The sequence below is a fragment of the Jaculus jaculus genome, chromosome 7 (genome assembly GCF_020740685.1).
Source record: "Jaculus jaculus isolate mJacJac1 chromosome 7, mJacJac1.mat.Y.cur, whole genome shotgun sequence".
NCBI lineage: Eukaryota > Metazoa > Chordata > Mammalia > Rodentia > Dipodidae > Jaculus > Jaculus jaculus.
The window spans coordinates 71003938-71030642 of record NC_059108.1 but is presented as its reverse complement, the minus strand read 5'-3'; the positions used below and the strand labels follow the sequence as shown (position 1 = coordinate 71030642).

Here is a 26705-nt window from a genome sequence, read left to right as displayed (position 1 = left end):
CCCTGGAGTTGCAATCCAGACCCACTGCTTCTCTTGCACACTGTTCTTACTTGTGTGACACACAAGGGAAAAGAGACTTATACACACAAGCAAGCTACACTGTGCACAACTTGAGTCTCAACATGATGCACTGGGTCACATGGTAGCCTTCAAACAGAAGTTGCACACTGTAGTAATAGTGAAGAATGTAGGTGCTGTAGTTAGATGGGCTCAAGATCCAGTTCTACCACTTCTTCTCTGACTTTATTGAGTTAAAGTTAAGCCTCCATTGTTTTGTCAAAAAAATGGAGGAAAGTTCTGTTACTATCACATTGCATACATTCAAAGAAGCAAATCCTTGCTGTTGTAGTCATTTAGAGTGAACAGCTAGACTTCCTGAGCCACTGAGACCACATTCATGGAGGGTCAAGGATGTGGTGCTTGAACATTCAGAAAAATCAGGCTTTGCAGACCTTGGTTGTCCCTTCCATTTTCCTAATTAACAGACTTACCATTTTCCTCCAATCCCTTACTACTCTTGGCTTGCCTCACAGCTGTGTGGGGCCTGGAGTTCAGCTCCTGGGGTACTCAGTGGGGTCTCTCTGGAGATAACTATGTAGAAGACATCAGCCTGCCCTCTTGACAACCCCTCATTACCCACTTCTCATCTTCTGTAATTAATCCTATGAGATTTAGACCCCTGGGCTTGAAAGGTGTGTGTGTGTGTGGGGGGGGGCTCCTTAGATCCCATTGGCATAATGTTAGGGTAAGACTGCAGAAATAGCAGCCTGCCTGGGGAACTCTGGCTCAGTTTATGAAAGATGTTAGCCCTCATTTCTTATGGTGTGTGTGTGTGTACTGCCCCATAGGCATCTGAGGTATCATGGGTAGAGACTGGTGTGCTGGGATAGTTCCCTTTATTAACAACCATAAAGTCATGATCACTGAAGGAAGTCATTGAGGGTACACAGAATTGAGGAATATGGGGCTTGAAGAGATGAGGGCAGAACCCACCATTCACTTCCAGGACCCAAGGGGCACAGCTGGTCCAAGAGGCAGAGGCACTGATCACTGGAGTCACACGGGTCAGGACAGGCACCTAGGAGGGGTGGGATATTCATATAGTCATAATCACCCTCTACTACACTATACCCAGCCAAGGTGGGGTGCTCAGAAACCTCACTTTGCACCCCTTTTGTGTCCACCCTCTCCTACAACTCACTGAGAGACTGAGGAGTGTTGGTCTGTTGAGAGGCATTCATGGGCTAGGACTGGGGGTCATGGCTGGCGTGGAGAGTCTGGGAGCCCCGGGGCTGATGCCCTGGCTAGCATAGTATTCCACCACCTGCCGGGGCACCTCCGCCAGGACACACTTAGCAAGCGCAGAGGGGGCCGCCTGGGAGAAGGAAAGATACTGGGTAAGGATAGGTTGGGTGAAATGAAGCGGAGCGGGGTGGTGGTGGTAGTGAGGGGGTGGCTTCAGGGTGTCTTGGTGGGACATCAAGCAGATGAGAGATGCGGATTTAGGGGCAATTGCTGAGGAGTCTTGTAGCTGGGGGGGGGGGCAGCACGGAACACTCACATCCTTGAAGTCCCGGAAGGGCACAAATTGGACGATGTCACGGGCTGCGGGTACCCCTCGGGGGCAGCGCAAGGGACCGTCATCGCCGTCCAGTAGCCGCATGTCAGAGAAGTCAGCGTTGCCCACGCCCACGATAATGATGGACATGGGCAGACGTGAGGCTCGCACGATGGCCGTGCGGGTCTCAGCCATGTCGCTCACGACGCCGTCCGTGAGCACCAGCAGCACCGAGTACTTCTGAGGACAAGCGGAGGGGAGGAAGGGTCGCTTATGTGCGCAAGAGCATCGGCGCCCCTCCAGAGTCCAGTTCCGGCCCGGCGCACAACGTGCAGGCTGTTGAGCCTCCTCACCGTGGCTTGGCCAGTGCTCTGTTCCCGCTGCGCTGGCTCAGCCACGCGGTTGATGATGGGGGCCACGTTGGTGGGGCCATAGAGCTGGATCTGGGGCAGGCAACGACGGTAGGAGGCGATGACCCCTGAGATCTCTGTGAGCAAAGAGAAGAGATGAAGCTGGCAGAAATTAGTAGGAAGCCCTTCTTGACACTTAAGGCTGAATTGAGCTGTATGTCTTTCTCACTAAGCAGAGATGGTCCCTGGAGCATTGAGAACAGGGTGGGCAGTTGCTGAGTCATGGGGCTAAAAGTCTTGCCAAACGAAGACAGGCCTTGAATGGGTAGAAGGGCCAGGGAGCTGGGCCCATAGGAATGGAATCTGTGCTCCTGTATGGGATGTAGGGATGTGTGCAGCAAGAGTCTGCCTGTGGCGCTCAGGGCTGGTGGGACTCTGCCAGCTTACCTTCACATTCTGGATTTTCTGGGTCAAAGTTGATAGCAAAGTCATGGGACACCTGTGAGAGGAAGATGAGGGCAATGAAGGGATGTGTCCTTCCTGTGGGCCCCTGTATCCTCTCTTGTCCCTTTCGCCCAGCCTACCTCAAAGTTGGGGGGGATTCGAGCTCCAAAGCCAAAAGCTGGGAACCGCTTATCACTGGAGAGAAGAAAAGGCTGCAGTAGGGATCAGGAAGCAAGACCTCCCTTCCTGACCTATCACCCGGTCCCCACCTACCTATCATAGTCCTGGCAGATGCCTCCCACTGTGCGCAGGGCCTGCAGGTAGTGGTTGGGCTGCCGGGGGCTGAGGCAGTGAAGGGACTGGCTGCTTCTTGGGTCCCCATTGGAGGCAGTAAAATCGATGGCTACCTGATATGGGTGAGAGTAGGGAAAGGAAGTTCTGGTGCCATGGGAATCAATGACAGTCTGGGTCAGAGCTAAGGTATATAAGGAGGACTAAGATGTGTCTGGGGGAGCCCACAAGCATCCCCAGAGTGTTGGGTGCAAGCTGACCGTGCATATGAAAATCTTAAGTAAGGACAGTGGGATTCTAGCCTCTTTCCATTCACCATGGATTTAGCCCCTCCCTCTGTGTGTGCCCTCACCCCAGGGGCCTTTACCGTGAAGCTGATTTGGCAGCCACCCATGATGTAATCCAGGAAGGTGTGCACTTTTTCCACCTGACAGAGGTAGAAGTAATGGGGAAAAAGGAATAAGATGGGTCTTTCAGGAGGAATACTGGGCAAAGTAGAGGGGTTAGAATTTTTGAGGCTACAGATGGGGATGGGATAGGAGAAAGGGTCCTCAGTTCCCAGGAACAAAGAATCTTTTTAAATCTGAGACTGTGGTAGAGGCAAGGGCAAGAGAGGCTTGAGTTGAGAATTGAGATTTAGTTACCGTGCACTGGGCCAGCACTACTGTCCCTGAGCTCTTGTAATTCTTCTTCTTGTCCCGATACTTGGGGTTGATACAGTCCCACTGCATCTAGACCCACCCAACAATACAGGGTCACAAGTCCATCAGGTGACCCCTCTTGCCCCTTCCTGTAGATCTTCCCAGAGTAAGACTTCCATGGCCCCGTCCTTTGCCTGGCCTGTGTCTTTTCTATCCTCTTCACCTCCTGTCGCCTACAGTTGTGTCTTGAGCCCCACCCTCAGGGTTTTCCCAGCGATCTGGTAAGGTAGGGTGGGGCTCTGTGGCACCTCCTGCCCAGGGTCTGCTGTCCCTTCCTGCATCTCCTGGAATGTGCTGGTGAACTCGCCGATGAAGTCATGCTTCCCACTGGAGTCGTAGTCATACACTAGGAACTAGGAAGGCAGGGAAGAGGTGGTGCCAGGATTAGGGTGGGTGACCCACTTACCATGGTAGGGACCTCACAACTGGGCCCAAATAGAGATCCTTAACCTGCCCAGAGAAGCCACATGCTGAACTTATTCTTTAGCTCAATCTGGCAGGGACTTTGAGCTCTAATGAAAGGCACACACGTGGGAAGCTTAACATTGAGCTGTGAGCTGTTATTTATCCCACAGTGACAAATGCTTATCACACAAGGGAGAGGGAGGAGGACTGCCACGCTCAGTGGGGAAGGGCTCAGACAGCAGGCCTGATGCTCCAGAGGGGGCTGCACTTGCTTGGCAGGGGCTTTACCTTGAGAGGTCGGTGGACATCACAGCTGCATAGAGAGTGCAGAGACAGGCGGAATGGTTCCCAGCTGGGGTTCAAGTTGTTTTTTACTACCTTGGAGAGGCACAAGGGACCTGGTTAACTCCTGTCTAGATTCCCCTACTGTATTTCACCTGTACCTCCATTCCATAGCCTCAGTCACCAACCTCAGTCCTCCAAACCAACTGGTCATTCTGGTCCCCATTGGTCTTGTAGATCTCCATGAAAGGGTCAGACTTGCTGAACAGATCCTGGAGATTCAGGAGAAAGTGCTCATGAGTCTGGTGACCTTTACAAGGAGGGCGGGGGAGGGTTGGTTAACACTGAAGGGAATTGGCTTGGGCCTCTGGGTCTGTCTCCAATAGCAGGCTTATGGCACTGTAACTGGAAACACATGGATCTGGACTCTGGGATTCCAACCTTGTTGTCCAGCTTGTGGGCTCTGAAGGTAAGCTGCACATAGTCGTTGGTACCTGATACCTCCTCAGCTACGATCTGCAAATGAGACACAGTGGAAGGACAACCACCAGAAGGGCCCTATTATATGCCTCCCATAGGTGGAGGTGGTCTTATGTATGATGTCATTATGGATGTCCATGCAGATACATTGAGTGCCTGGCACAAGGGTGAGTCCAGTGACCTTGCTTACCGTAATTGTAGACTTGCCTGCAGTCTTCCCGTTCTTTAGCAGTAAGGACTTAGTGACCTTGGTCTGAGATACGATCTAGAGAAAGAAGTGGAGGGAGACCCTGCAGTAACACTCACTTGCTTTTGTTGAGGCATGAAGGGGTAGATAAATGTTTATTTGTCCACAGGTTGGTCTTTTGACTGGGCTAGGGTTGGACTCAATTCTGTAGCTGCTGTAAGAGGGAGGTACAAAGGGGCGGGGGTGTGGCTCAGTGTTAGAGTGCCTGCTGAGCACATCTACAGTATAGAGAGGATGTCCCTGTGGTACAGCCATCTTGGAGACTCTTTGGGAGACCATCAGGACTTGCTCACTGGGGATGTCCAGAATTAAAAGTGTCAGAGGCCAATCCCTAGTATCAAGCCCAAGTGCAAAATAAATAAATGGGGCACTATAGGCACCCGACCCCATATTTCAGTTGGGAAAAATAAGTGTCTTGTTCAAGGCCATACAGCTCAGGAACGGCGGAGATGGGATCCGAATCCAGAATGGAGGAGCTTCAGAGCTCATGCTCTCTGATCTTGGCTTCCAGAGGCAGAAACTGACTAGGGTGGGGACAGGGGATGTGGGAAGCAAGTGGGAATGCAGACCTGGCCCAAGGTGCACTCCGTAGAGCCAAGGAAGGTGTCATTACTGGGGCTGGTAGCTCCATCTTCAGCATCAAACACATGGAATTGCAAAGGCTGCTTCTCCTCAAAAAAGTACTCGAGAGCCAGCACTCGGGAGAAGACAGGGTTAGAGGAGGAACGAAGTACCTCTGTACGCGCCACCTGTGGCAGGAGAGGTGAGGGCTTGGAATTGGGGCTACTTTCCCCTGCCCTAGACTGCCCTTGTCACTCAGAGTATCCATAGGGCTGGCTTTTGACTGGGCTAGGGTTGAACTCAAGGGAGAGGCAGGGTGTGGGGGTGTAGCTCAGTGTTGGAGTGCCTGCTAAGTGCTTCCCTTGGGCACTTCCACACTCAAAACTAATTATGTTCTTTCTAGGCTGATCTCCATGTTTGCTGGACCCTGGGCCACCAGCCCCTTGGGGCTCTTCTTGGAATCCTGTGAGCTTTCAATTGTAGCATAGTTTGGGTATGTAATGATGCTGTATTGTCTTCAGAGTTACCCACATGGCCTAGAAATGACCCCCTGGAGTCCTCACATTCCCCTATGAGGCTCCTGTCCCCTCACTTGCAGTCCTTCCTTCCTTCTCAGGTTAGTTAAGGGACCCCCGCCTCCACTGAGCTGCCCTTACCTCCACCCACTGCTCATCAGAATACAGCTTGAGCAGCACGCAAGGATGGGGCTTTGCAAGTGTGTCTCGGTCCAAGAGGCCATGGCAGGACACGCGCAGCTCCACCCGGGAGGCCCCCAGCGTCATGGCTGGGGGCTCAGGCATCCATCCCATTTCAGGGTCTGACATGTCACTGTGGGAACAGAGCAGACGTCCTGGACACTGGAAAGAGAGGAGGGATGTGTCTTTGGGGGACCCTGGCCCCACCCCTTGCCCTCCGTCCTGAGGTCTTGGGATCCCATGGATAAACTGCTTCCTCTGATCTCTTCTTGGCTTCTTTAGAACTCTGAGAAGGAGAGGACAGGGGTCATGAGCCCCACACTCTGTGCATGAACCCTGGGCTTCTATAACCCCTTCCTGCCTAGGCATTCATGGATGGGGCCGGACAAAGCCGGAGGGTTGGGATTCTTGGCAGTCTTGGCTCCTAGACCATCAATTGATCCATGCTTTCTGCTGTCTCAGCATCTTCTGCTATTTCCCGACTGGTGTTTGAGCCAGCACTGCACTCAGTTTTGGCGCTAGGGAAGGAAACTAAACTGGGGCAAAGGGCTGGGGCAAGAGGGTAGAGAGGCCCCTGGAGGTCTGAAGAAGTCAGGCTTTAGGAAAAGAGTCTGAAGTGGGCAGGAGGAGGCAGGTTGGAAAATACCTTGCTGGGCTGTCTCTATTCTTTCCCTACCCCCACTCACTTTCAAGCTTTCTGATGGTAAAGGAGGAGTGGTGGGCTTGGGGAGTGAGAGTCAGGACCAGGGTTCTGCTGCAAGCTCCACCAGGCACCTGGCAGGGGCTCCCACTATGGCAAGCCTGCCTTCCTCCCTACCTCCCTTGTTCTCACTCTTCTTGGCAACACTGGCATTGTCTCTTAGCGACAGGGTTTTGGAGGAGCCATGGCCCCCTCCATGCTGCTTGTGGGATGCATGCGTGCCACCCTCCCTCAGCTGAGGTACCAAGCTTCGGGCAGCAGCAAGCTGGTCTGAATTCATGGCTGGTCAGTTCATCTACCTATGTTTGTCCAGCTCTTAGGGTGAGGCTATCTGATCCTATACCATGCTTTCTGAGTGAATGTCCACTGGTGTGTCTGAGTGCCCCACCCTCTGTTGTCCCCCTCTGTCCTGTGTCCATCTTCAGGAGGGTGTGACAGCTCTGGTACCTCAGTCAGATTGGAACCATTCCCTGGCTGGGTATTGGCTTCCCGATGATGTATATCTTTCTGGATATATGAGGGAGGGTCTGAGCTAGGGCTCTGTGCCTTCCAGCCACAAATTTCTCAGTTTCCGTGAGTCCCCTGATGTAGGCAGGGGGCATGAAATCGTGAGGGGATCAGGCAGGGATAAGAACTTCTTTGGGGGCTAGAGGATATGTTGTTATGGAGACTGGGCCAGGGTGGGCAGGACTGGGGCTGGGTTAAGGAGAAAGGGTAGGCTCACCTTTGCCTTTAGTTGTGGTGGGGGGATCCTCTTTTCCGCTCTCCAGCCCTGACTCCTTTGCTGCTCCAGCCGCTGGCGCCAGCTCTGGCTCCGGCTCCGGCTCTGCTGCTATTTATGGGGCCTGGGTGAGGAGGGGGGGGGGCCTGCAGCACCAGCTCCCCCCGCACAGACTGGTTGGGAGGGAGAAGAGGGGAGAGGCAGGGCCACTGCCTAGGAGGGAGCCACAGAACTGGGGGAGGAGGGTGGGCTGGGGGTAGATCCAAGGCAGGACCTTACAGACATAGTGACATACATCTTCTCCCTCACACCATACCTACACCAGCCTCACAGAGATGCACACATCGCGATGGTGCATGCACACACACATCCACACAGAGGAATGATAGTGACACATGCACCCACGACTCACAGACTCACACATATCTTTACACACACACACATACTAGTGCTTAAACTCACCATGACACCATGACAGTTACAGCCTCACTGATAACAGTGGGAAACACACTCAGTCTCACAGCACTTTAAACAGCATTACGCTTAAGGATATTTGCAGCCACATATAAAAGAACACTGGGCTGTACTTGCACATACACACATACACCCACTCTCACCAACTGGGAATATAACAGAATACTGATTTCCACAAACTCCTTAAAAATCATCACATAGCACACTGAATGTCATGGCTTTGGAAATGACGTTCAGTTTCCTAACTGCCCTTTTGGTAGGGGAATATAGGATATGTACATACAGACTTGCATCCTACTCACAGAATCCTGGAGGACATGTTTGTACAGTAGGGCCATGTGTTGAAGGACTAACTCCTAAATCATCTTCCTGGTGCCACAATGGACCCAACACCCCCTCCCCAGATTCAAGCCATATGGCCACAACCTTGTGGGAGGGGCTGGGCAAGGCACAGATCTTAAGAAAACAGACATTCGTCATTCTTAGCGAGGTCAAGAGAAATGAGCAATGTCTTGGGGACTACAAGCCATCCTGGAAGACATTTGGCACGGGGTGGCCTGGGATGAGTACACAAGAACATTCATCAGGACACCTTCACCCTCACCCCTTAGGATAGTCATTTATTAAGGAAGAAACAAGTCATTATACATTTCCTGGGTGCCAGACTCTGTACCAGGCACTGGTGCCTACTCAGATGACTAAAATACAGCCCCTGCCCTGTGGGAGCAGGTACATGTGGAATAGAGAGGTCCACAGGCGGAGATGGTAAGCCAATATGAAATGCAATTTAGTATGACATACGAAATGATACTCAGGTTGCACTGAAGGAACAATCAGGAAAAATTCAATCTGAATGAGTGGGAAAGGTATAAGGAAGGATGTCACAGAGGAAAGGGCTCTGTATGTGGGGGTTAGCAGTGGTTCTTGAATGCCAACGTAGTATTTGCTAGGTCACCACTGGAGATGATTTATTTAAGCATTTTCTTTTCACGTTGCAGAGACCTGTTCACCTAGAAGCCACTATACGTTGAGAATTTTGATCACTGAGAGTACCCACAAGTTGACACATGTAATACTGTTACTGAGCATGTGTGTGAGCACAGGCACACCACATCCCCCCACCACATACACTTCCCAGTATCTCCCTGATATACCAATTGGGCTCTTCCAATCCCATCACTGCCCCCAAAGCCAGACACACACTGTTGGTTCTATCACTTTGGTCCTGTCTGCAGCCCTAGCTTTGCACATAACCTCCACCCTAACTTGGAGACTTGTTAGTCTGCTTCTGTCAGTTCTCTCTTCTTTGCCTTCCCCTTTGAAGTCCCCACCCCATCCCTGTGGTGCGGTGCTCATTTTTTCCAATGGTGGCTGAGCCCTGGTGGCTGTGGGAAGGGGGTGGGGTGGGAATACTGTGTAGGTTAGCCAGCAGAGACTTGAGACAAACAGTGAATTTTTTTAAAATTTTATTTTATACAAGTGGGGAGAGAGCCCCTGGGTTTAGAGAGGCAGAGATCCTCCCTCCCAGAGGAGTTGACAGCCTCTGCCCGAAGCTTTCTGCCAGAGGCAGAGGCTGCTAGAGGTAGGCTTGAAGGCCTCCCTCTCTTCAGGTTTTCCCCTCCCTCCCAGTCCTGCTCCTGCTCTCCTATGCCTAGTCCTGCCCTGCTGCTCCATAGGACACAGGGCAGGGGCTGGCAGGGGTTAGGCGAGCAAGGGTGGATGGGGTCTGAGTCCTTTTTGAGGCACATGTCGAGGAAGGCTGGGGAGGGTGTTCAGTAGCTGTCAGTCTGTTCCTGGCTCACTGGTTCCTGTTGAGGACAAATGCAGGGAACCCTGTTTCCTGGGTTGGTAGGGAATGCCAGCCAACCAGTGTTGGGCCTTGAGAGGATGCCTTTTCAACAGGTCAGTCGGAAAGGGGACCCGCCTTCTCACCACCAGCACCTGTGGGGTCCGGGGGCCGTCTTCTATCAGGCTCCAGTTTGTCACAGGACTGAGCTCGCCGTGTTCTCTTGGGCTTCAGGGGCGCTGTCCGGCGGCCGCCATCAGCAGGTCCTGAAATGAGTCATAACAAGCCTGGCAAGTGAGAGGCTCATGGCCTGGGTTCTCATCCAGGCTGTGACTCCTAGTTGTTGCTTATCCCATGCCTTGGAAGAGACCTGATATGGGCACTAAGGTCCCAGAGGTTCCCTCAGCTCCCCATTCATCCAGGATGGCAGACCTTGGACTTCTAGCTCATCTTGGTTTTGCTGTGAGGCCAGCCTCAGCCGGGGCTTGTTGACAGCTGGAGCTGCACCTCCTGCCTCTTCTTCTCGGCCTCCTGGAACCTGTGGGGGCAGGCGGCCCCTGGGCACGGCCACTGGCTTGGGGGGCCGTGGAGCTAAAGGAGGATCCTGCAGCTGACAGAGGAAGGAACATGATGGGTTAGTCTCTTTTCCCCTTCAAAATACCCTCCCCACTCACCTTACTAGCCTTCACCTTGGCATTCCTAGCTGGAACTGTCCTCTCTGGGAATAAGGCCCCTTTCTTTTCTTCCTCTTCATCTTGGGAGGCTGGGCTAGGGCTCTGGCAGCGGTGGTTGGGGGCACTCTCCTCAGCTGGGGAATGGGAAACAGGAGATGCTACAAGATAAACTTCTATGAAGCCCTGCAGGCCAGGAATTGCACCCCTCTCCCAAGCCCATCGGCACCATTTCTTCTGCCTTTCACATCCTCTTCTACTCTCACACGTTCTGGCCTTGGCTCCCAGGATCTCTTGGAGGCCATCATCTCTGCAGATGCCTCTGTCCTGGTCATCCTTCTTACAGAGCAGGGCCCAGGCCCTTTCCTTCTGGGGTGAAGCCAGGATGCAAGGTCTCATGAGTTTGCAGGCATGGCTGCCCATCCAGGGCTGCAGTGCCCCAGGGCCCTGCCAAAGCTGCAGCCTGGCATTACTAGCACTGTCTGCAGATCTGATTTAGACAGTGGGAACATCTAGGAGAGGTGCTGTATCATGCCCCACACCCTGCCCCTGTGGCTTTATGTTACACGAACATGAGGGCAGAACACCTATGAGGTGGTAACTGTGTTTGTCTTTTGTGTGCGCAGTGTGCCTGGCTCTTGTGATTTCCTAAATGAAGGGTGAAGCCAGTAAAGCTGGCCCCAACGACGCTTCGTCTTGGAAGGTGGGGAGGCACACAGGTACTTACAAGCCTCAGGCCAGCACCTCAGGGGAGTGAGGGATACAGGTAGAATGGAGGGGAGTAGATGGCTCAAGTCAAACATTTCTGCTCATCTCTTAGCTCGTTCTGGTCCTATGCTCTATCCAAGAGGTAGAAATGAAGGAGTGTAAGGGGTGTCTGTGACTCTAGGAAGATTTTGTCTGTGGTATTACTGCCAGGGGTCATATTGTAGGCCTTCTGGAACTTAAGTTGATGCTCAGCTGTCTGGCTTTTCTTTCATGGTTCCTTTAGATGAAGGACCCCTGAACCCAGGAGAGAAGTGTCATACCTGGGATAGCCTCCCTCCCTTTCCACACTCTCGTCATGAAGCCAGAAGGTAAGTGATCTGCTTGAGGTCACGTATGGCTGAGTGGGACTAAAACCCAGGGCTCTGACCTCCAACGCAGAGCTCTTGCTTCTTTGGGGCACTTTTTTTTTGGGAAACCTGATGAGAGGCTGACTAGCAGGAGACTGGAATGTTTGAAGTGGCCTGTCACAGCTGGTACTTTCTGGCAGTTGGATATGCCCGGCCCTTTCTTCAGCTAAGGTGTGGAATGAGGTCCCCTCCACAGAGATGTCAGCATGCTGACAGTGGCCAGAGGTGACAGCTGCCTTAGAGAATTACATGGAACCATCTACGAACCATTACTCATGTGTGCCAGCCTCAATAAAGCCACTTTTGCTCTGCAGAGCCTTTCTTTGGGTTAAGTTGCTTATCTTGTTTTGGATGCACTTTTGTGAAAATCGTTGGACATTTTCAGTGTTGATTTCTCACTACCCCTGCCCTTTGACCTTGGCTGTAAATTTCTCAATGTAGGGGCCATGGCTTCTGTCTCTTTGGACACATCTTGAGCCTTCAATGCTGCTGACTGAAAGGGCTCCCATACCTATATGCCAGGTGGCCTCTGCTCGGCGCATGGCGCTAAAGCTTGGCTTGGTGCTTTGAGGTGGTGGTGGGGGCTTCCAGGCTCCAGGCCCTGGAGTGGAAGGAGGAGATGTGCCGTGAAGGGGGAAGAAACAGGCAAATTCAAGGGTTCCCTGAGAGAAGTTCTAAAATAGGGAGTGGACACGACCAATCTCACCTGCATCGTCTGAAGAGCGCCGTTTTTGCCAAGCCTGGGTGCTGTCCTCCAGGTCTGGGCCTGTTCCCTGAAAGAACAGCTGAGTCAGACTGTTAAGAAGAGTCCCCTCCATTGGGGACTAGAGCTGACAAAGAGTTTCTGCTCTAGCACCTCATGCCATTCACATGCTACTGGTTCCTAGATCCTGGCACCATGTTTCCAAAGGGTTGTATCTGTATCACTCTGGGAGCATAAGAGACAGTTTTCCAAATGAACACCTTACTATCCTAACAGTTATGCATTAATTTTAGGTGCTGTAGAAAAAAATGACTTACAAAAAGCCTGTTATTGAGCTAGGCATGGTGGCCACGCCTTTAATTCCAGCACTTGGGAGGCAGAGGTAGAAGGATCTCTGAGAGTTAGAGACTACTTAGTGAATTCCAGGTCAGCCTGAACTAGAGAGTGAGACCCTATCTTTTTTTTTAGAAAATTATCTCTTTTTTTAAAAAATTAATTAATTAATTTATTTGAGAGCAATAGACACAGAGAGAAAGACAGATAGAGGGAGAGAGAGAGAGAATGGGCGCGCCAGGGCTTCCAGCCTCTGCAAACAAACTCCAGACGCGTGCGCCCCCTTGTGCATCTGGCTAATGTGGGACCTGGGGAACCGAGCCTCAAACCGGGGTCCTTAGGCTTCACAGGCAAGCGCTTAACCGCTAAGCCATCTCTCCAGCCCGAGACCCTATCTTGAAAAACCAAAAAAAAAAAAAAAAAAAAAAAGCCTGTTTTTTTCAAGATGGCAATACTTAGGTCCAGACTAATTTTTAAAAGATGACTTGATTTAAATAAAAATATGGAAATTATATAATTAAGGTGGTACATGGATAAGGTAAAAAATCAATCATTAAGGCTGTAATTAAGTCGCCAAAGTTTGGGAGACAGCAATAAAGTATTTTTATGACCGCTCTACTCATATTTTAAAAGCTCCAATACGGTAAGTTATGAGTCATGGGCTCCATAGCAACCATGTGATGGGGCAGAACTGCAGCTAACATCTTCAGATGCCAAAGCATCTGCTTTCTTATCCAAAGGAAGCATGAAGTGGATGCTGGATCGGAATGCACAAGACCCTAGATTGTCACCCCAGACTCCACTTACCTCTCGTTTACCATCGAAACTCCAACCTTTGGCTTTTCCCAAGCCAGGAAGAGCAACACCATGTACTCTTGGCTGCTGTGCTGTCCCAGGGGCTGGGCCTCCTTCCCCTGGCTCTGACCCCTCAGTGCCCTGGAACAAGGTCTCTTGTGTACAGACAATTCTGGATGGAAAAGTGACTTCACAGTGGGGCCTAATGAGACACCAGCCTTGGGGACATCCTAACCAGACCCCAGAAATCATTCCAATGTCCTCATATGCATACAGTATTTACAGCATGCTTTGGACCACTAGGTCTTAGTCCATGCTCAAGGAGAGGGGAATTGGAATGATCAGTGCTCCTCAGAACTCTGGGCCTTAGCATTCTCCCATGTGTGGGACAGGGGAAGGGGAGGATGCAGCATAACCCCACTTACCATCTTCCTGTGGAAGGAAGGCCCCCGGCCCCCCCCAAATCCAGGAAGGAGGCTGTTGTCTTCCTCTGGGCTCCAACAGGGAGAGGAGTTATTGCCAAGGCTTGGGGGGTCTGGGCTGGGAGGGCTCTCCTGAGTTGGAGGTGGGGGTGGGGGTGGAGGGAGGAGGAGTCCAGCAGTGGGGGACCCGGGACCTCTGTCCCCTTTGAAGCTCCGGGGCCGGCGGAAGTGAAACAGGCCTCGGCGCCTTTTCTTCTGGAGTGGAGGCAATGGTGGCTCTGAGAGGCCTGGCCGCATGGTCCTCAGAGTCCGGGGGTAGCTAGGCAGAGTTGGGGTGGGTTAGTGACAAGAGCCAGATGCAGGGTTTGTTATGCTACTGCTGGTTCATTCTGAGTATAACAAGCATCCCATTTCCCTCTCTCATCTAGTTTCTCATCTCTCATCTAGTAGTCTCTCACCTCACATCTAGTTTCTCTTGTCTCACTGTGGCCTGTTTCACTTGGTTCTCATGGGGGTTGGGGGACCTGTCACAAACCTCCAGTGACCTCTTTCCCCTAAATCAACTCTATCCCCACAGGACTCCTTCATCCAGCTACTTTTCTCAGCTTCTCTAAGTGACCTGGCTTCTCCTGGATAGACTTTGGGGAGTCTGCAAGACAGTGACAGACACCACTCAGGGTCTGGTACCACCAAAGGACATCCAATCCCAGGTCCTGTCACCCTTGTCCTGTTCCCAGCATCCCTCTGATGGTTCATGCTGACTTCATCTTTTCCAGCTACTCTGAGGAGATTCAGAGGCCATGTGAGCTGAAGGATGAGTAAGGAAGGATGAGAATATGGGGCAATGTCTCAGAGAGATTGGCTGGGGACACTTGTTGGAGATACTTCCCCAGAAGCTTGGAGGACACAGGGCTGCTGAAGATGGGAGGGTTTAGGCTTCACACCTGGAGCTCTCATCCATGACCCTTCGACTGAAGAAGTCTTCTAGTCCCTCGTCCAGGCGGGTAGCCATGCCGTTCTCCTGACGAGTCCCGGGGACTGATACCTGCTGGGAGGAAAGTTCTATGGGTATTTAATCTGGCTCAAAACCCCCACCCCCATTCTCTGAGATCTTCTCAGAGCTTTCCATTTTGGACCTGGCCCCGTGAAAATTTAGACTTCAGTTCAGCAGGGCATTTTTAAAGCTTAGAGGTTCTTGGCTTTATCTAGTAAAATAAGAATGCCATTGCCACTGTTGGGCAGTCATCCTTGTCTCCTATCTCCTCCTCTCCCCTCCCCTTCTATCCTTTCTCTTTTGGATGGAGAGGGATGTCTATTATGTTTCCTTGGCTGGTCTTGGATTTGTGGGCTCAAGGGATCCTCCTCCCTCAGCCTCCCACATACCCGAGACTGTAGGTATGAAACATCACACCTCATTGGACAAAGATTTCTGATCAAGTATCTGATGGCTGTTGCCAGTCCCCCAAAGCTACTGTCTCTGTTATATGGGTCTTAAAGCTAGGAGCCCTGGTTCTAGCGTTGCTAAGGAAAATTGGTCCTCTTGTAAGGTCCTTGGGACTCACACTGGGCCGACCAGGTCCTGGTGGGGTGGTCCTGGGGGGCCGGGGCCTCCCTTGTGTTTGATGCCTTAGTTTATAGCCATGAGTAGGCAGATCGGATAGACCTTCCCAGGAGCCACTCGCTGTGGGCTGGTTGCTCCCAAGTCCTGAAAACCAGCCAGGGGGAATCCCCAAGCTCCCCAGTTGGCTTTCCATGTCCTGAGGGCTGCCACCTGTGTGCACAGTAGTATGAGAGGGACTAGCAGGAAGAACAGGACAAATCAGGATGGAGAGACAGAGAAAAGAAAGGGAACAAGGGCCTTAGGGAAAGGGTGGGAGTCTGGGGAACATTAAAACTGAGGCTTCAGACTCACTGATGAAGGCAGACACTGGCCGGATCTTGCGGCAGCGTTTCTGCTTTTTGATGGCCATTGTGTCCTACAGAAATGGAAATAGAGGTTGGGGATAAACCCTTACCTGGGCCCTCCTGCCCCACACAATGTCTTTCCTTTAGAGGAGTCCATCCTGCCTTCCTCTCCTCATGGAACTGAAGAATTGAGATGAAGCTTGGGAGAGGCCAGGTTTGGTGAGGTAGAGTGCAGTTCAGAGAAATGGGAGGGGACAGAGTTGGGCAGGTTTGATGGAAGGACCCAGGATAAAGAAGGAAATGGGGTAGGAGGGTGGCTCACAATGTTGGTCCCAAGTTCATCATCCGTAGTCTCATCATGGTCATGGTTCCGGCCTCGGCCTCGGGACGACAGATCGTGCCCCTGGCCTGTGCCCCCTTGTGGATCTGATAGTGTCCTTAGCTGAGTCAGGTGTCGGGCCTAGGAAGGACAGGTGCAAGTAGGACACTGAGAACCTACCCACCTCCCAGGGCCTAGGAAGATGCAGGGTGGAGGGCATACCTGAGCCTGTCTGCATTTAGAAGCCTTACCAGGCTCTTGTGGGAGTGGTACAGCTCTTGCAGAATCTCATCCACTATGGAATTCGTCAAGTAGGTGACAACCGAGAGCTTCACCTCACTGTGGGCATAGGTGGGGTTGCTCAGCCACCCCCTGCCTAGCCCTTGGTCCTCCACCCCTTTCTTCCCCAGATTCCCGAGAATGAGCCAGCTGGCCTGGCTGTCCATGAGAAGCAAAGCTGCTGTAGAGGCCACCTAAGGTCCAGTACACTAATGTCTCCATAAACACATGTCCAGTCCCAGCCACTGATCTCCCCAGCCCAGGTATGTATGGGCAACGAGGAACTGAAGGAAGAGGAGGCTTAGGGAGGCTCCAGGCTAGGCGCCCCAGTGGAACAGAACTAAGCAAACTGAGACATTGAGTAAGCCGTGGCCTGGCTGTTCCTTCACTTTGGTAAGTGGTGGTATCTATCCCCAGGATGAAAGCACTCTGGGGCCATGAAGATTGGGAAGAAGAGAGCATACTCATGCACCTCACTTGTACAGCTCCTCCTCACCCATGTCTCTAAGAGACTGTTTTGCTTCTCGGAGCATGTGTATGTGTACCCATCTGTATCCCACCCTGGCCCCTCTACCTCAGTTTAGCATTCAAGTTTCTAGAGCAAAGATCAGTCCGACCCTAAATAGCAGGGCTGCAATGGTTAAAGATTTATCCCTCATAATGGAGATTATCCATTCATTATTCACTGCTGATAGCTCCCAACTCCCCAAGTGCTCTGGGCCAAATCCGGTTTTGCCCCAGCCACGTCCTCTGCCTCTCACTCCAGCTTGTTCTGAATGTCCTGTCCCGCCTGCTCCAGCAGCGCTCCTCGGATGAAGTTTCGGGGCACAGTGACACGCTCCGCCACATTGCTCAGCATCTTGTTGTGCCCCTCTGCCACCCTCATGGCCACGGGGCATAACTCCTGGGTTAAGCTGACCATGGATTCCAAGATCACCTAGCATGAGGAGAGGGCCAGAGTCCCCAGAGAGGGTGCAGGGTCAGGGCCGACACCACAGTGGAAGAGTCTTTAGCCTGTCTATCTAGCTCCATGGAGGGACTTGTCCAAGGTCACATGGCTGTGAAGTGTTAAGGCCTTAGGTTCAGACTGTCTTACTTCCTGGTCAGTGCCCCTCCTACCCTACCATACACATAGGGGAGTCAACCCAAGGATCAGGGGTCTGGGTGAGGGAGGGTTTGGAGGTCAGGATCCAGGTTGAAACTAGCAGAAAGAAAACCAATTTCCATCTGTATTGTCCCAGCCTTGGATGTGGGGACTGTGAGGGACCTCAACTCAGGATCTCCTTCTTGCCCTCCAATCTTCCTCCCTGACTTCACCTTTGGGCTTCCATCAATAGCCTTCTCCTTCTACTAGGACTTACCTGCAGCTCCTTGTCCACAGCCTTGGAGACCTCACTGGCTACCGACTCCAGCCTTTGCCGCACAGGCCCATCATTGGCCAGGACATGGCCCAGCTCATATAGACTGGGAAATAGCTGAGGAAAGAAGGAGCTATCTTCAGAAGCCAGAATCAGGCCCTCTTGGGTCCTTGGTCTAGGAGGACAGGTGCATAGAACAGCCTGGGTACTCCTGGTTTAGCAAGGATAGCCTTCTTGGCTTTCCAGACTGCCAGAGAAAGGCGGGGCTGCAGAGGGCTTACCGCCCGGGAGTTCTTGGCATCCTTGATGAGGTCCCGAGCATAGAGCAGCTCATCTTGCACAGGCTCCAAGGGACACAGCCTCAGGGCCCGTACTTCCTCTTGCACTCGTCCACACAGTCGCTGCAGCATCTGGAGCACAGGAGTATCAGGGGTCCTGGGTCAGTCCCTTTGGGCCATGCTGCCAACATTGACAGTGGTGGTGGTGATATATCTAGAAGGTCTGGGCTCTTGCCTTGGGATGCCCTTTCTGAATTCCCAGTCAAGCGACCAGAGTCCTGGGAATCCCTTTTCTGGGGCCACCTGCTATTTGCTTGCATATGTTGGGGCCCATAGTTGCAATGGCTTTTAGCTCAGTCCAGTTATAAGCACCTTATGATGCCCCTTTATGCCATTCTATGGCCTTCACCATATCACACCTGTACCCTGCATGCCCCATGTGTCCCAGAGGGAAATGTTTACTTGCTCGGCGCTGCTGGTCACCAGGCCCTGCTGTAGTCTGAAGGCCTGCTCCTGTGGACATGTCTGGGAGTGGTTGTTCCTCACTAGGCACCACTGGATCTAGAGGTGATGGAGTAGATGGGTCAGGTTGGGCTGTGGGTTTCCCCATGCCCCTTGTTGTCTCACCCTGCTTAGAACAGAGTGTCCTTCACCTTCTGCCAAACATCCTCTGTGCGCTCAGGGGCGCTGCGGTAGGCTTGAGAGATGTCACTCACAGGGAAGGACATGAAGCGCAGTGTGTGGTTGCTGTGGGATGTAGCAGAGCTAGGTGAGGGACAAGTACAGAAGGGAGACCTTTGTTCCCTGCCATCCATCTACCCCTTGCTCATCATTTCCCTCGGTCATAGCCCTTCTAAGGCACTGGGGTAGGACTGGGATAGTTCAGGTCTGGTACTGGCAGAGGGAGGTTAGGGGGCCCGGGCCTTGGTATCTCACCTCTCCAGGGCCCTTGCGATGTCCAGGAAGCCCAGGGCCGATGTATTGTTTCGATCCCATAGGATAGTTCTGTGGGAAGGGTGCACACCACTTTCACCATTCTCTGTGGATCCCCATTAAGGGTCAGAGGTATAATTTTCCTGGGGACCTCCCTCCTTTCTGGGTAATGAGGCTGACTCACAGATAGCTCTGGAACTGAAGATTTTCCAAAAGCTGGGGTACAAGTATGGAGGCCAGAGGGAGTGTATGTGTGTGTGTATGGGGGGGGGGGGCTGAGATCAGTTCAGAGGGCTGAGGGTGGGCTTCACCTAAGGGAGGAATTGATCTGCAGGGCCTTGGACAGCATCTTGGCCCCGATGTCCTCCATGCCATTGCCGCTGAGGTCCACCTTGGCCAGGCAAGTGTTGCTGCCCAGCGCATTGATGAGGATGCTGGTGCGAAGCTTCAGCCGGGAGTCCGCCACTGACAGTGACTGCAGGGACTGCGTGGACAGATGGGGCTTGGGTCTGGTCTCTGCAGCCACCTACCCTTGAAGTCCCCTACTGAGCCTGGTCACTCACACAGTCCTCTTCCTGGATCAGTTGCACCAGCTTGTGAAGGATCTCCTCCAGAGTCCTGCGGGAAGTGGGGCTCATAGTAGGAAGGGAGAGGGCTGGGATGATACTACAGGAGGAGTGAGGTGGCCAGAGGTGACACACTGAGCCAAGAGTGTGGGTGGATGATGGGACAAGGGTCTGTGGGTGTGGGAAGGGGCCTCACTTGGCCTTGACATTGAAGTTCTTGCCCAGGAACAAGTGCTTGAGGGACTTGTTCTTGCCAAGTGCAGGCACCAGTGTCAGGAGATCCGAGTCAAACCCTGGTCAGTAGATGGGAGAATACTGGCCCTGAGGCCTGAGTCTTACAGGAGTCTCCTCAGGCCTTCTCCATGCTCAATGAGTGACCCTACTTACCATTGTCTGAGAGATCTAGGCTGCCTATACAAGTGACAGCCCCCAGCTGCTCCTGCAAAGCCTGGGCTCCTGCTGAGCGGAGCTGCAGGGAAAATTGGGAGGGAGGTGGAAGGCATGGTGGGGGTGGAAGGATGGGGTAGGGAATAGGCACCTTTAATCCTTAGATAGGAGTAGTCACTCAAGAATTCAAGGTCATATCATGTCTTGGACATAAAATCAGGGAGGCCCTCTCCTCACATTGCGTCCTTCCCCAGGGCTCTCTTCCCTTCATCAGTAAAAGGCTGCTACTTCTCAGACAGCTTGCTCCTGCCCTCTGTGGGGAAAGTCTGGTATCTACCACCCAGAGATAGAGTCTGAACGTGAATGCCATAGTCTGAGAGGGAAGGAGAGATGTGGTCAAGTCCAGTGGGCTTGCTGTGTGTGTGTGTGTGTGTGTGTGTGTGTGTGTGTGTGTGTGTGGTGGGGGAACAGGGTGGCACAGAGCTGGGGGGAAGATAGGTCTTGTCCAAAGGAGAAGTGAATACTGGGATGGTGGCTGAGGGTCAGGGATGGGGTTGGGGCTCACCTCACAGCTGCTGAGGTCCAGGTGCAGATCACTGAGGTGACTGTTGAGGGAGAGGCCCTGAAGCAGTGCCCTGTAGTAGAAAGGGCAGTAGGCCCACCTTTACCCTTCCCTTGTGACACCCTTCAGCACTCCCAACCCCAACCCTTCACCCACCCGACCTGAGGGCCTCCAGTGGCAGCCTTGTGGTTGACAGGCTGACATGGCTCAAGGTGTAGGCGCTGCTGAAGAACTGCTTGAAGGCTGGTGGTGCTTCTCGGCCCTTCCTGTGGAGACCCCCAGGGTCAGCAGGGAGGGTGATGGCTATAGCTTGCCCATTCTTCCCTGCCCGTCCTGTCCCACCTGTGGGAGCAGCTGTTGCGAGCCAGGTTGAGGTAGGTGAGATGGGAGCAGCAGCCATGAAGCAGGGCTCCCAGAAGCTGTGGGAGAGACAGGGTGGGTCTCAGAGAGACTGGGAGTACAGACTCCCTCCCCCTATCCATTAAGGTCCTGGCACTTCCCTCTCTGAGAGTCCACTGTAGATGCCCCCTCAGCCTCTTAAGGCCTTGGTTGGCTCCTCAGTGGAAGGTCGGGCTATGTCCTGCCTGGCTGAAGGGGTGTGGAGGCTTACAGGCAGTGGATGTATAAAGCAGGGCAACTGCTGGCATCCAAAGATGCCTTTACTCAAGCTAGAGGGTGCACAGCTGGGGAATGGAGACAAGGCCTGATTTTAGGCAAAGCCAGCATGGACTTATGATCTGGATAAAGTACACACAGGTATGTGCTACTGCTAAATCTGCCAGCTCTGTCCACCTCTGTACTCAAGGAGGAAAAGTGAGACAGAAGCCCCCTCTGGCCTCTTCAAGTCACCTCTGTCTGACTCCCATCATCAGCAAGCCCTCACCAAGTCGATGGTGCAGTCAGTCCCTGACAGATCCAGGTGTACCAGGGCATTGGGCTGGGCCAGGAAACTATAGAGGACCTGAGGGAGAAATGACAGAGGAAGGGGAAGGAGTGACATCTGTCCACATTTAGGGGTCACAGGGCAGAAGACTCACAGGCCCTAGACCATGAGCACGAGGTTATGTTCCATGGACTCACATTGGCGTCGTCTGTGGCAAGCAGTCCAGGGTTCTTGCTCAGGTCCAGGTATCGAAGGGAGCTGGCAAAGGCTGGGTTGGCCCCAAAGGTCTGGCCCAGTGCCTGGAGCCCTGAGCACAGCGGGCACTGGGCTGGGTTGGCTCCCATACCCACCTCTTCCTCTCACTTCCCTATACCCCAATCCTCTCACTTCCCTATACCCCAAATATGGTTTCTTTTCCTCCCCCAGATCCCTAGCATGATGCATGAGTGTGTGGATACACCTCTGGAACTCAACATCACAGACAGAATGGAGGGAGGTTCAGAAGTCAGGGGTCCTGGTGTGTACCTCGAGGGGAAATGGCAGTTTTGGCCAGGCACAGCTTGGTGAGGCCAGTGGGGAAGCAGAGGAGCTGCTGGCTTAGACTGAGAAAACCTGGGAATGGAGAGAGAGGGGCCTGGTGAGAGGCTGCAAATGTGTGCAAGTGGTGCAGTCAGGTGGGGCTCGAGAGAGGTATAGGCTTAGGGTCAAGGACGGAGGTGCTTGGGCTGTGGCTGCCCTCAGGCTGGAAAGCCCCTCCTCAGACCTGGTTGAGCTCTGGGCTTGGACATGCATGTGCATTACAGTTGGGATAGAATTGAAGGCCAGGGCTCACCCTTGTCCTCGATGGGGTTGTGGGACAGAGTGAGGGCATGCAGTACACAGCTCCCATTCTCCCCGAACACTCCAGCCAGCTTCTGGACAAAGTCCCTTCAGGGAAGGGAAGGAAGGATTTTCCTCAGCTGAGCCTGAGATCCCAGCCCCTGGATTCCCCTACTCCTCTACCTGGCTGGCTGGGTTGTAATGGTTAGAGACCCCCATGGGAAGCAGCTTGGTCCTATTAGGGAGCTTGTCACCTCTTGTGAATATCTAGGGTGTTCCACACCTTAGGAAGATGTGTTGAGACAAAGCCCAGACTGGAACAGCCCACCCTGCTTGGTAGTGGATGAAGAGAAGATGGGACATGAAATGCACTGAGGAAAGGCCAGGAGCTGGAGCATCAGGGGCTGAGGTCAGAGTTCCAGTTGAACACTGGTTGCTTTGTGCCTGTCTGAATCCCTGGCTCTTTTGTAAAGGGAGGAGATGGCTGAGGTAGTCCAGGAACCCTCAACATGCTCCAAGGTTCTAGGACTCTAAGACTGCATGAAAGGAGCACCAATGCCTGCAGAGGAGACTGGCCTCACGTCTTAAGTCCAGCATTGTCCAGAACCAGCTCTTCAAGGCTCCCCGACTTGCTGAGGGTATGTAGCACCTGTTCTAGTACTTCTGAGCCCTGAAGACAGATGGGTCATGCAATCAGGATGCAAGAAGGACACTACCTTGTCCTCCCTTGCCCCTCCTAGTTCTTACCAGTCTCAAGTCTTTGCAGTAGAGTTTGGTGAACCACTGGTTATAGGCCAGGGCTGCCACCATTAGAGCCAAATCTCTGTAGGGATATTGAAGGGGATAAGAAGTGACTGAAGTAGAAAGAGGAGGCCAGGGATTAGGTTGTTGGGCTGGGGAAAGTTCGATGATGTCAGCGAGGTGGGTGAGTTCGAGAGATAATGGAGGGACTGTTCCAGAAGGGGGACCCCAGAGAAGGGCAAAGGTTGGGCTGAGTCTGGGAATTGGAAAGTTGATTTTTGCTTACCGGCTCTCCAAGTGGCTGAAATCCAAAAGATTGAACTCGCGGTTATCCTCAGCATGATAGATGGTATCCACATCCTTGGAGAGGTGGAATGGCTCACACCTACTCCAAACCCCCTTTTCTGCCCCCTCCCTATGGATCCCACCTGCTCCCTGCTGAATCCCTGCCCAACGCACCCATTGCACCTCCTCACGGCAGTGTAGCCCATTGTAGTCACACAGGGCAGCATAGGTCTCAGAGAAGCCACCTGTAGGGCAGGATAGGTTGGTTCATAGTGGGTAAAGGGGATGGGAATAGGTTTGGGCTTCAAGAAATGGTCAAGGTCACTGTATGTGGTATTATATGAAGTTCCTGTTATACCATGAACCTCCTGAGGTCCAGGAGCCTGGAGTCTTTAGCAATGGTCCCTTAGGCAAAACCCCATGCACAAAGAGTTCTGGACATGGAACAGGATGCTTCAATCCCACATTCCTCGTGTTTGCCCTGCTTACCACACACACTGTGAGTGGTAGATGTAGAAGTTTCAGAGTTGGGAGATGTGTCTCGAGGACCCTCTGGGGTGTCTGCATTTCCACGCCGGATCAAACACCTAGAAAATGAACAAATCATCCCAGAGAGGAGTGGAAAGAGCCTCTCATTTCTCCCCTATTACAGCTTATGGGTCTCCTAAAAAGGGCAGAAGGGGGACATGAGCACTCTTTGAGCATTCTGGGAGCCCAAGTCCATGGGAAGGAGAGGTCTCCCTGTTGTCCAGTCCTTTGGGAGACCTCTTATTTGCTACTCACCCAGGGCCAGGGCAGACCTTGGAGAGGGCAGAGCTCACATGTCGTGTCACCTGGTCCACACTCTCAGCCGAGGGCAGCCGCATGCTCACCATGCCACGCTCAGTCTCTACCAGGATCTAGGGGGAAGGGAGAGACAAAATCTCTGATACAGACTCCCTCTTCCCGTTGGCCCAATAGTGGCCAGAGTCCGGGTGCTCACCTGGTTCTGGCTGAGAGTGTTAAAGGCACGGATCTCAAGGACATTAAAGGAACTCTCCACCTGGAAGGAAAGGGAGTCTCAGCTCCTGGTAAGGGCCTAGTGGTAGGCTTGAAAGAAACACACCATTTATTCTCCCACTACTTAGACCAACTCACCTTGGCAGGAACTTTAAGGGGGAAGAGATGTAGGCGCCAGGAGGTCAGGGCCTACAGAGAAGAGTATCAGCAGCTCATGGCAGCCTCCTGGGCCATGGTGCCCTTGTCTTCCTTGAGCTACCTAAGCTTTGCTCTGAGAGTTCCTCTCTCCTGCTCTGCTCTGCTCTCAGCTGGGTCATCAACGCAGCCCAGCTCTGCCCCTTCCCCTAGACTCTGTCCTCCCAGTCCTTCTCCATTTCTCCCCTGCCTCCCTTCTTACAGCTGCCCTTGCTCCTCCTCCCTTCTCCCAAGACCAATGCCCTCACCAGCACTCTGTCCTCAAACTTCTTGGGTTTTGTTTCCAGCTTCACACGATGTTGTTGGAACACAGCCCCTTGGCTCAGGCACCTCCGGATACTGTCTGCAGGTGGGTAGGGTCAGCTCAGAGCTCTCCTTAGCCTGCCCCCGCCCCCACCAGGAGTTCTCCAGACAGAGGAAGGGTCAGATGAGAGGGTAGAAACAGGGACAAACAGGTTTGGGGCACAGACTTTTCCTTCGTGGTGACTTTCCTATTAGAGGACCGTCAGAGAAAACGCCAGCTCCTCATGTCCCCAAGTTAGGGGACAGTTACAGAACGACACTGTCTGTGGGAGCATGTGTCTTACAATTCTGAGGGTGTGGAGAATTTTTCCAACCCATGTACTACAGCAGCTATCAACACATACACAGTGAGTCAGTGTGTGTGGGCGTGTGGGTGCCCCTTGACTGTATCCTAGGTGGTCTGGGTGTGAGTCTGCCTTTACAACTGGTGTGTGCATGCCTTCTGATGCCAGGGAACCTGAGTATGGCATTTGTGGAGACACAGAAGTGTGAATGAATGCTGGCTTGCAGCTGTGAAAGAGGCACAGTGCCAGACAGTTCTTCTGTGGAGGGGGCCTCAAGGGTAGGATTTAGTGTTTCAATGAGACCCATACCCATATGCTGACAGAACCACCCAGTTATACCAGAGTGCGCGTGTGTGGCTGTGTGTGGTGGGTGCAGTTTCTGTAAAGATGTGTGTACACATCTCATCATTGTGCTCCCGTGCGTATGTAGGCGTGGGAGATCCAAAGAGTGCAGCACCGCCGTGAGTATCCTTGAGCAGCCTGTTCTCTGCGTGGGCTAACCTGTGCTCCTGCCTCGGGTGGTCTGGGTTGTGGTGGTGTTGGGGAGGGAGCTGACTGAATCTGAGAATCGGGTATCGAGAGTCCTTGAGGTGTGTAAGGTGGGTAGGGAGGAAGGGGCAGGCTGGGACAAGGTGTCTGGGAGGTGAGCCGCAGGGACTGCTCTTGGTTTTAGCTTCAGTCCAGGACTCCTGAGTACGTTTCCTGCCCCACTGGCCAGGGCGCTGCCTGGCTCCTACAGGGCCATTCCAGGACTAGTTCCGGGGCGGGGCCCAGAGGAGGAAGGGTGTTTAGATAAGCAGCAGTCAGGACCAGGGGCAGCTCCTGGCTGGGCGGACCTGGCCCCGCCCGGTCCCTTCCCTTTGGAGGGAAGACCGGACGCCTCGCGGTGGGGTGGGTCAGGAACAGAGAGTCAGCCCCATGGAGCGCAAAGGGTTGCATCTGTCACCGAAGAGCCGAGCGGCTCCGGGACAGGCAGGTCCTGATAGGGTGACGAGAGTCTGGCAGAGGAGGGTTCTCCACGGACAGAGATGCCGGAGCTGAGATGCCAGGGAAGGGTCTGCCCTGGAGCGAAGATGCATGAGGGGTCGAGGGGCGCTGGGCTGGGAGTGTACCGCAGGAAAGCACTGGATGAGGATGCTCCGGGACTGGGCGTCCCGGCATCGAGGCAACCTCCTACCTTGCAGCTCGCGGGTGAGCTCCACGCCGGCCTTGGCCATGGCGGCCGCCGCTGCTGCTGCTGCTGCTGCTGCGAAGCTGCCGCCGCCGCCGCTGGAGAGCCGCGGCACATGCTAGTCCCGGCTCCGGCAGGGCCCGGGCGCTGAGCGCTGCAGTAGCGGCGGAGCCCGCTCCCGTCAGGGGCGGCTGCGCGAGCGCTCCTCCCCCGCCCGCACCTCGCCTCCGAGCGCCGGGTCTCCCGCCCCGCCCGGAGAGGTGACCGACGGAGCATGCGCGCTGCGCGGCCGCGCCGCGTGAGACCCCGCGCGCTCTCGCGCCGACCCTGCCCGTGGAGAAGCCCTGGGCGCGTCGCCGGGTATCCGGGCAAACGGGAGGGGGCAGCGGGGAGGGGTGCAGCGGTCTGCTTTCGGTGCAGCCCACCCCTCGGCCACCCATAAACGCGACTTCCAATTTTTTGTTTATGGGCCTAGGTACCCCTCCCCGCCCTCCTTCCACGCTCCCTCGCTTCCCCACCCCGCCCGCTCTGGACCGAGCCAGCTCGTCCTTGCTGACCGCGGACGGAACTCCGCACCAAGGGCGATGGCGCCCGGGGACCTGGCCGGCGGTGCTGGAGTTAGTTCTTTCTTACTCGCCAGCCCCGCCTCGGGGATCCCCCTGGCGTCCTTGGCACCATCCCTGAGGGTGTGAAGCTAAGAGTAG

At 53.6% G+C, this 26705-nt stretch overlaps 2 protein-coding genes across 7 annotated transcripts; both read right to left on the bottom strand.

Annotated features, from left to right (window-relative positions):
- Nucleotides 1-879: 879 nt before the first annotated feature.
- Nucleotides 880-7991, bottom strand: Cpne6 (copine 6). 4 transcript variants are annotated; one of them, XM_045155404.1, is made up of 18 exons: nucleotides 7898-7991; nucleotides 7439-7546; nucleotides 5976-6176; nucleotides 5328-5507; nucleotides 4702-4776; nucleotides 4473-4547; nucleotides 4220-4303; nucleotides 4038-4127; nucleotides 3593-3697; nucleotides 3288-3374; nucleotides 3011-3070; nucleotides 2626-2759; nucleotides 2493-2547; nucleotides 2356-2407; nucleotides 1912-2045; nucleotides 1562-1798; nucleotides 1202-1375; nucleotides 880-1078 (listed from the first exon to the last, which is right to left on the bottom strand). In XM_045155404.1, the coding sequence occupies exons 1-17, from the start codon at nucleotides 7898-7900 to the stop codon at nucleotides 1238-1240; spliced, it is 1818 nt and encodes a 605-aa protein (XP_045011339.1). In that variant the 5' UTR covers nucleotides 7901-7991; the 3' UTR covers nucleotides 880-1078; nucleotides 1202-1237. The 4 variants fall into 4 exon arrangements, with proteins under 4 accessions (XP_045011339.1, XP_045011341.1, XP_045011340.1 ...); XM_045155406.1 differs by having other exon boundaries at nucleotides 7439-7559; nucleotides 7898-7956; XM_045155405.1 differs by lacking the exon at nucleotides 3288-3374.
- A 1367-nt stretch (nucleotides 7992-9358) lies between these two features.
- Carmil3 (capping protein regulator and myosin 1 linker 3) lies at nucleotides 9359-26071 on the bottom strand. 3 transcript variants are annotated; one of them, XM_045155402.1, is made up of 40 exons: nucleotides 26008-26071; nucleotides 24492-24586; nucleotides 24187-24237; nucleotides 24032-24091; nucleotides 23833-23948; nucleotides 23539-23636; nucleotides 23224-23294; nucleotides 23051-23124; nucleotides 22771-22846; nucleotides 22605-22693; nucleotides 22037-22131; nucleotides 21730-21816; nucleotides 21402-21511; nucleotides 21205-21282; nucleotides 20664-20740; nucleotides 20483-20587; nucleotides 20325-20394; nucleotides 19760-19841; nucleotides 19569-19665; nucleotides 19370-19424; nucleotides 19118-19290; nucleotides 18810-18878; nucleotides 18527-18620; nucleotides 18336-18434; nucleotides 17877-18005; nucleotides 17599-17712; nucleotides 16999-17174; nucleotides 16210-16297; nucleotides 15962-16099; nucleotides 15647-15710; nucleotides 15297-15505; nucleotides 14679-14782; nucleotides 13738-14053; nucleotides 13325-13453; nucleotides 12188-12254; nucleotides 11993-12082; nucleotides 10385-10503; nucleotides 10128-10305; nucleotides 9851-9961; nucleotides 9359-9717 (listed from the first exon to the last, which is right to left on the bottom strand). In XM_045155402.1, the coding sequence occupies exons 1-40, from the start codon at nucleotides 26045-26047 to the stop codon at nucleotides 9692-9694; spliced, it is 4119 nt and encodes a 1372-aa protein (XP_045011337.1). In that variant the 5' UTR covers nucleotides 26048-26071; the 3' UTR covers nucleotides 9359-9691. The 3 variants fall into 3 exon arrangements, with proteins under 3 accessions (XP_045011337.1, XP_004661869.1, XP_045011338.1); XM_004661812.2 differs by having other exon boundaries at nucleotides 14679-14779; XM_045155403.1 differs by lacking the exons at nucleotides 24032-24091; nucleotides 24187-24237; nucleotides 24492-24586; nucleotides 26008-26071 and having other exon boundaries at nucleotides 23051-23065; nucleotides 23833-23950.
- Between the last annotated feature and the right edge of the window lie 634 nt (nucleotides 26072-26705).

What these genes read in the sequence shown, in the direction of transcription:
- Cpne6 (XM_045155404.1), bottom strand. An exon ending in TAGTGCTGGCCCAGTGCACG is followed by an intron (nt 3,071 to 3,287) that starts GTAACTAAATCT and finishes TACCTCTGTCAG; the next exon opens with GTGGAAAAAGTGCACACCTT. An exon ending in AGAAAATCCAGAATGTGAAG is followed by an intron (nt 2,046 to 2,355) that starts GTAAGCTGGCAG and finishes CTTTGCTCACAG; the next exon opens with AGATCTCAGGGGTCATCGCC.
- Carmil3 (XM_045155402.1), bottom strand. Translation starts at nt 26,047, where the DNA reads ATGGCCAAGGCCGGCGTGGAGCTCACCCGCGAGCTGCAAG. An exon ending in GCCGTGAGGAGGTGCAATGG is followed by an intron (nt 23,125 to 23,223) that starts GTGCGTTGGGCA and finishes CACCTCTCCAAG; the next exon opens with GATGTGGATACCATCTATCA. An exon ending in ATGAACTTGGGACCAACATT is followed by an intron (nt 15,711 to 15,961) that starts GTGAGCCACCCT and finishes CCATTTCTGTAG; the next exon opens with GACACAATGGCCATCAAAAA.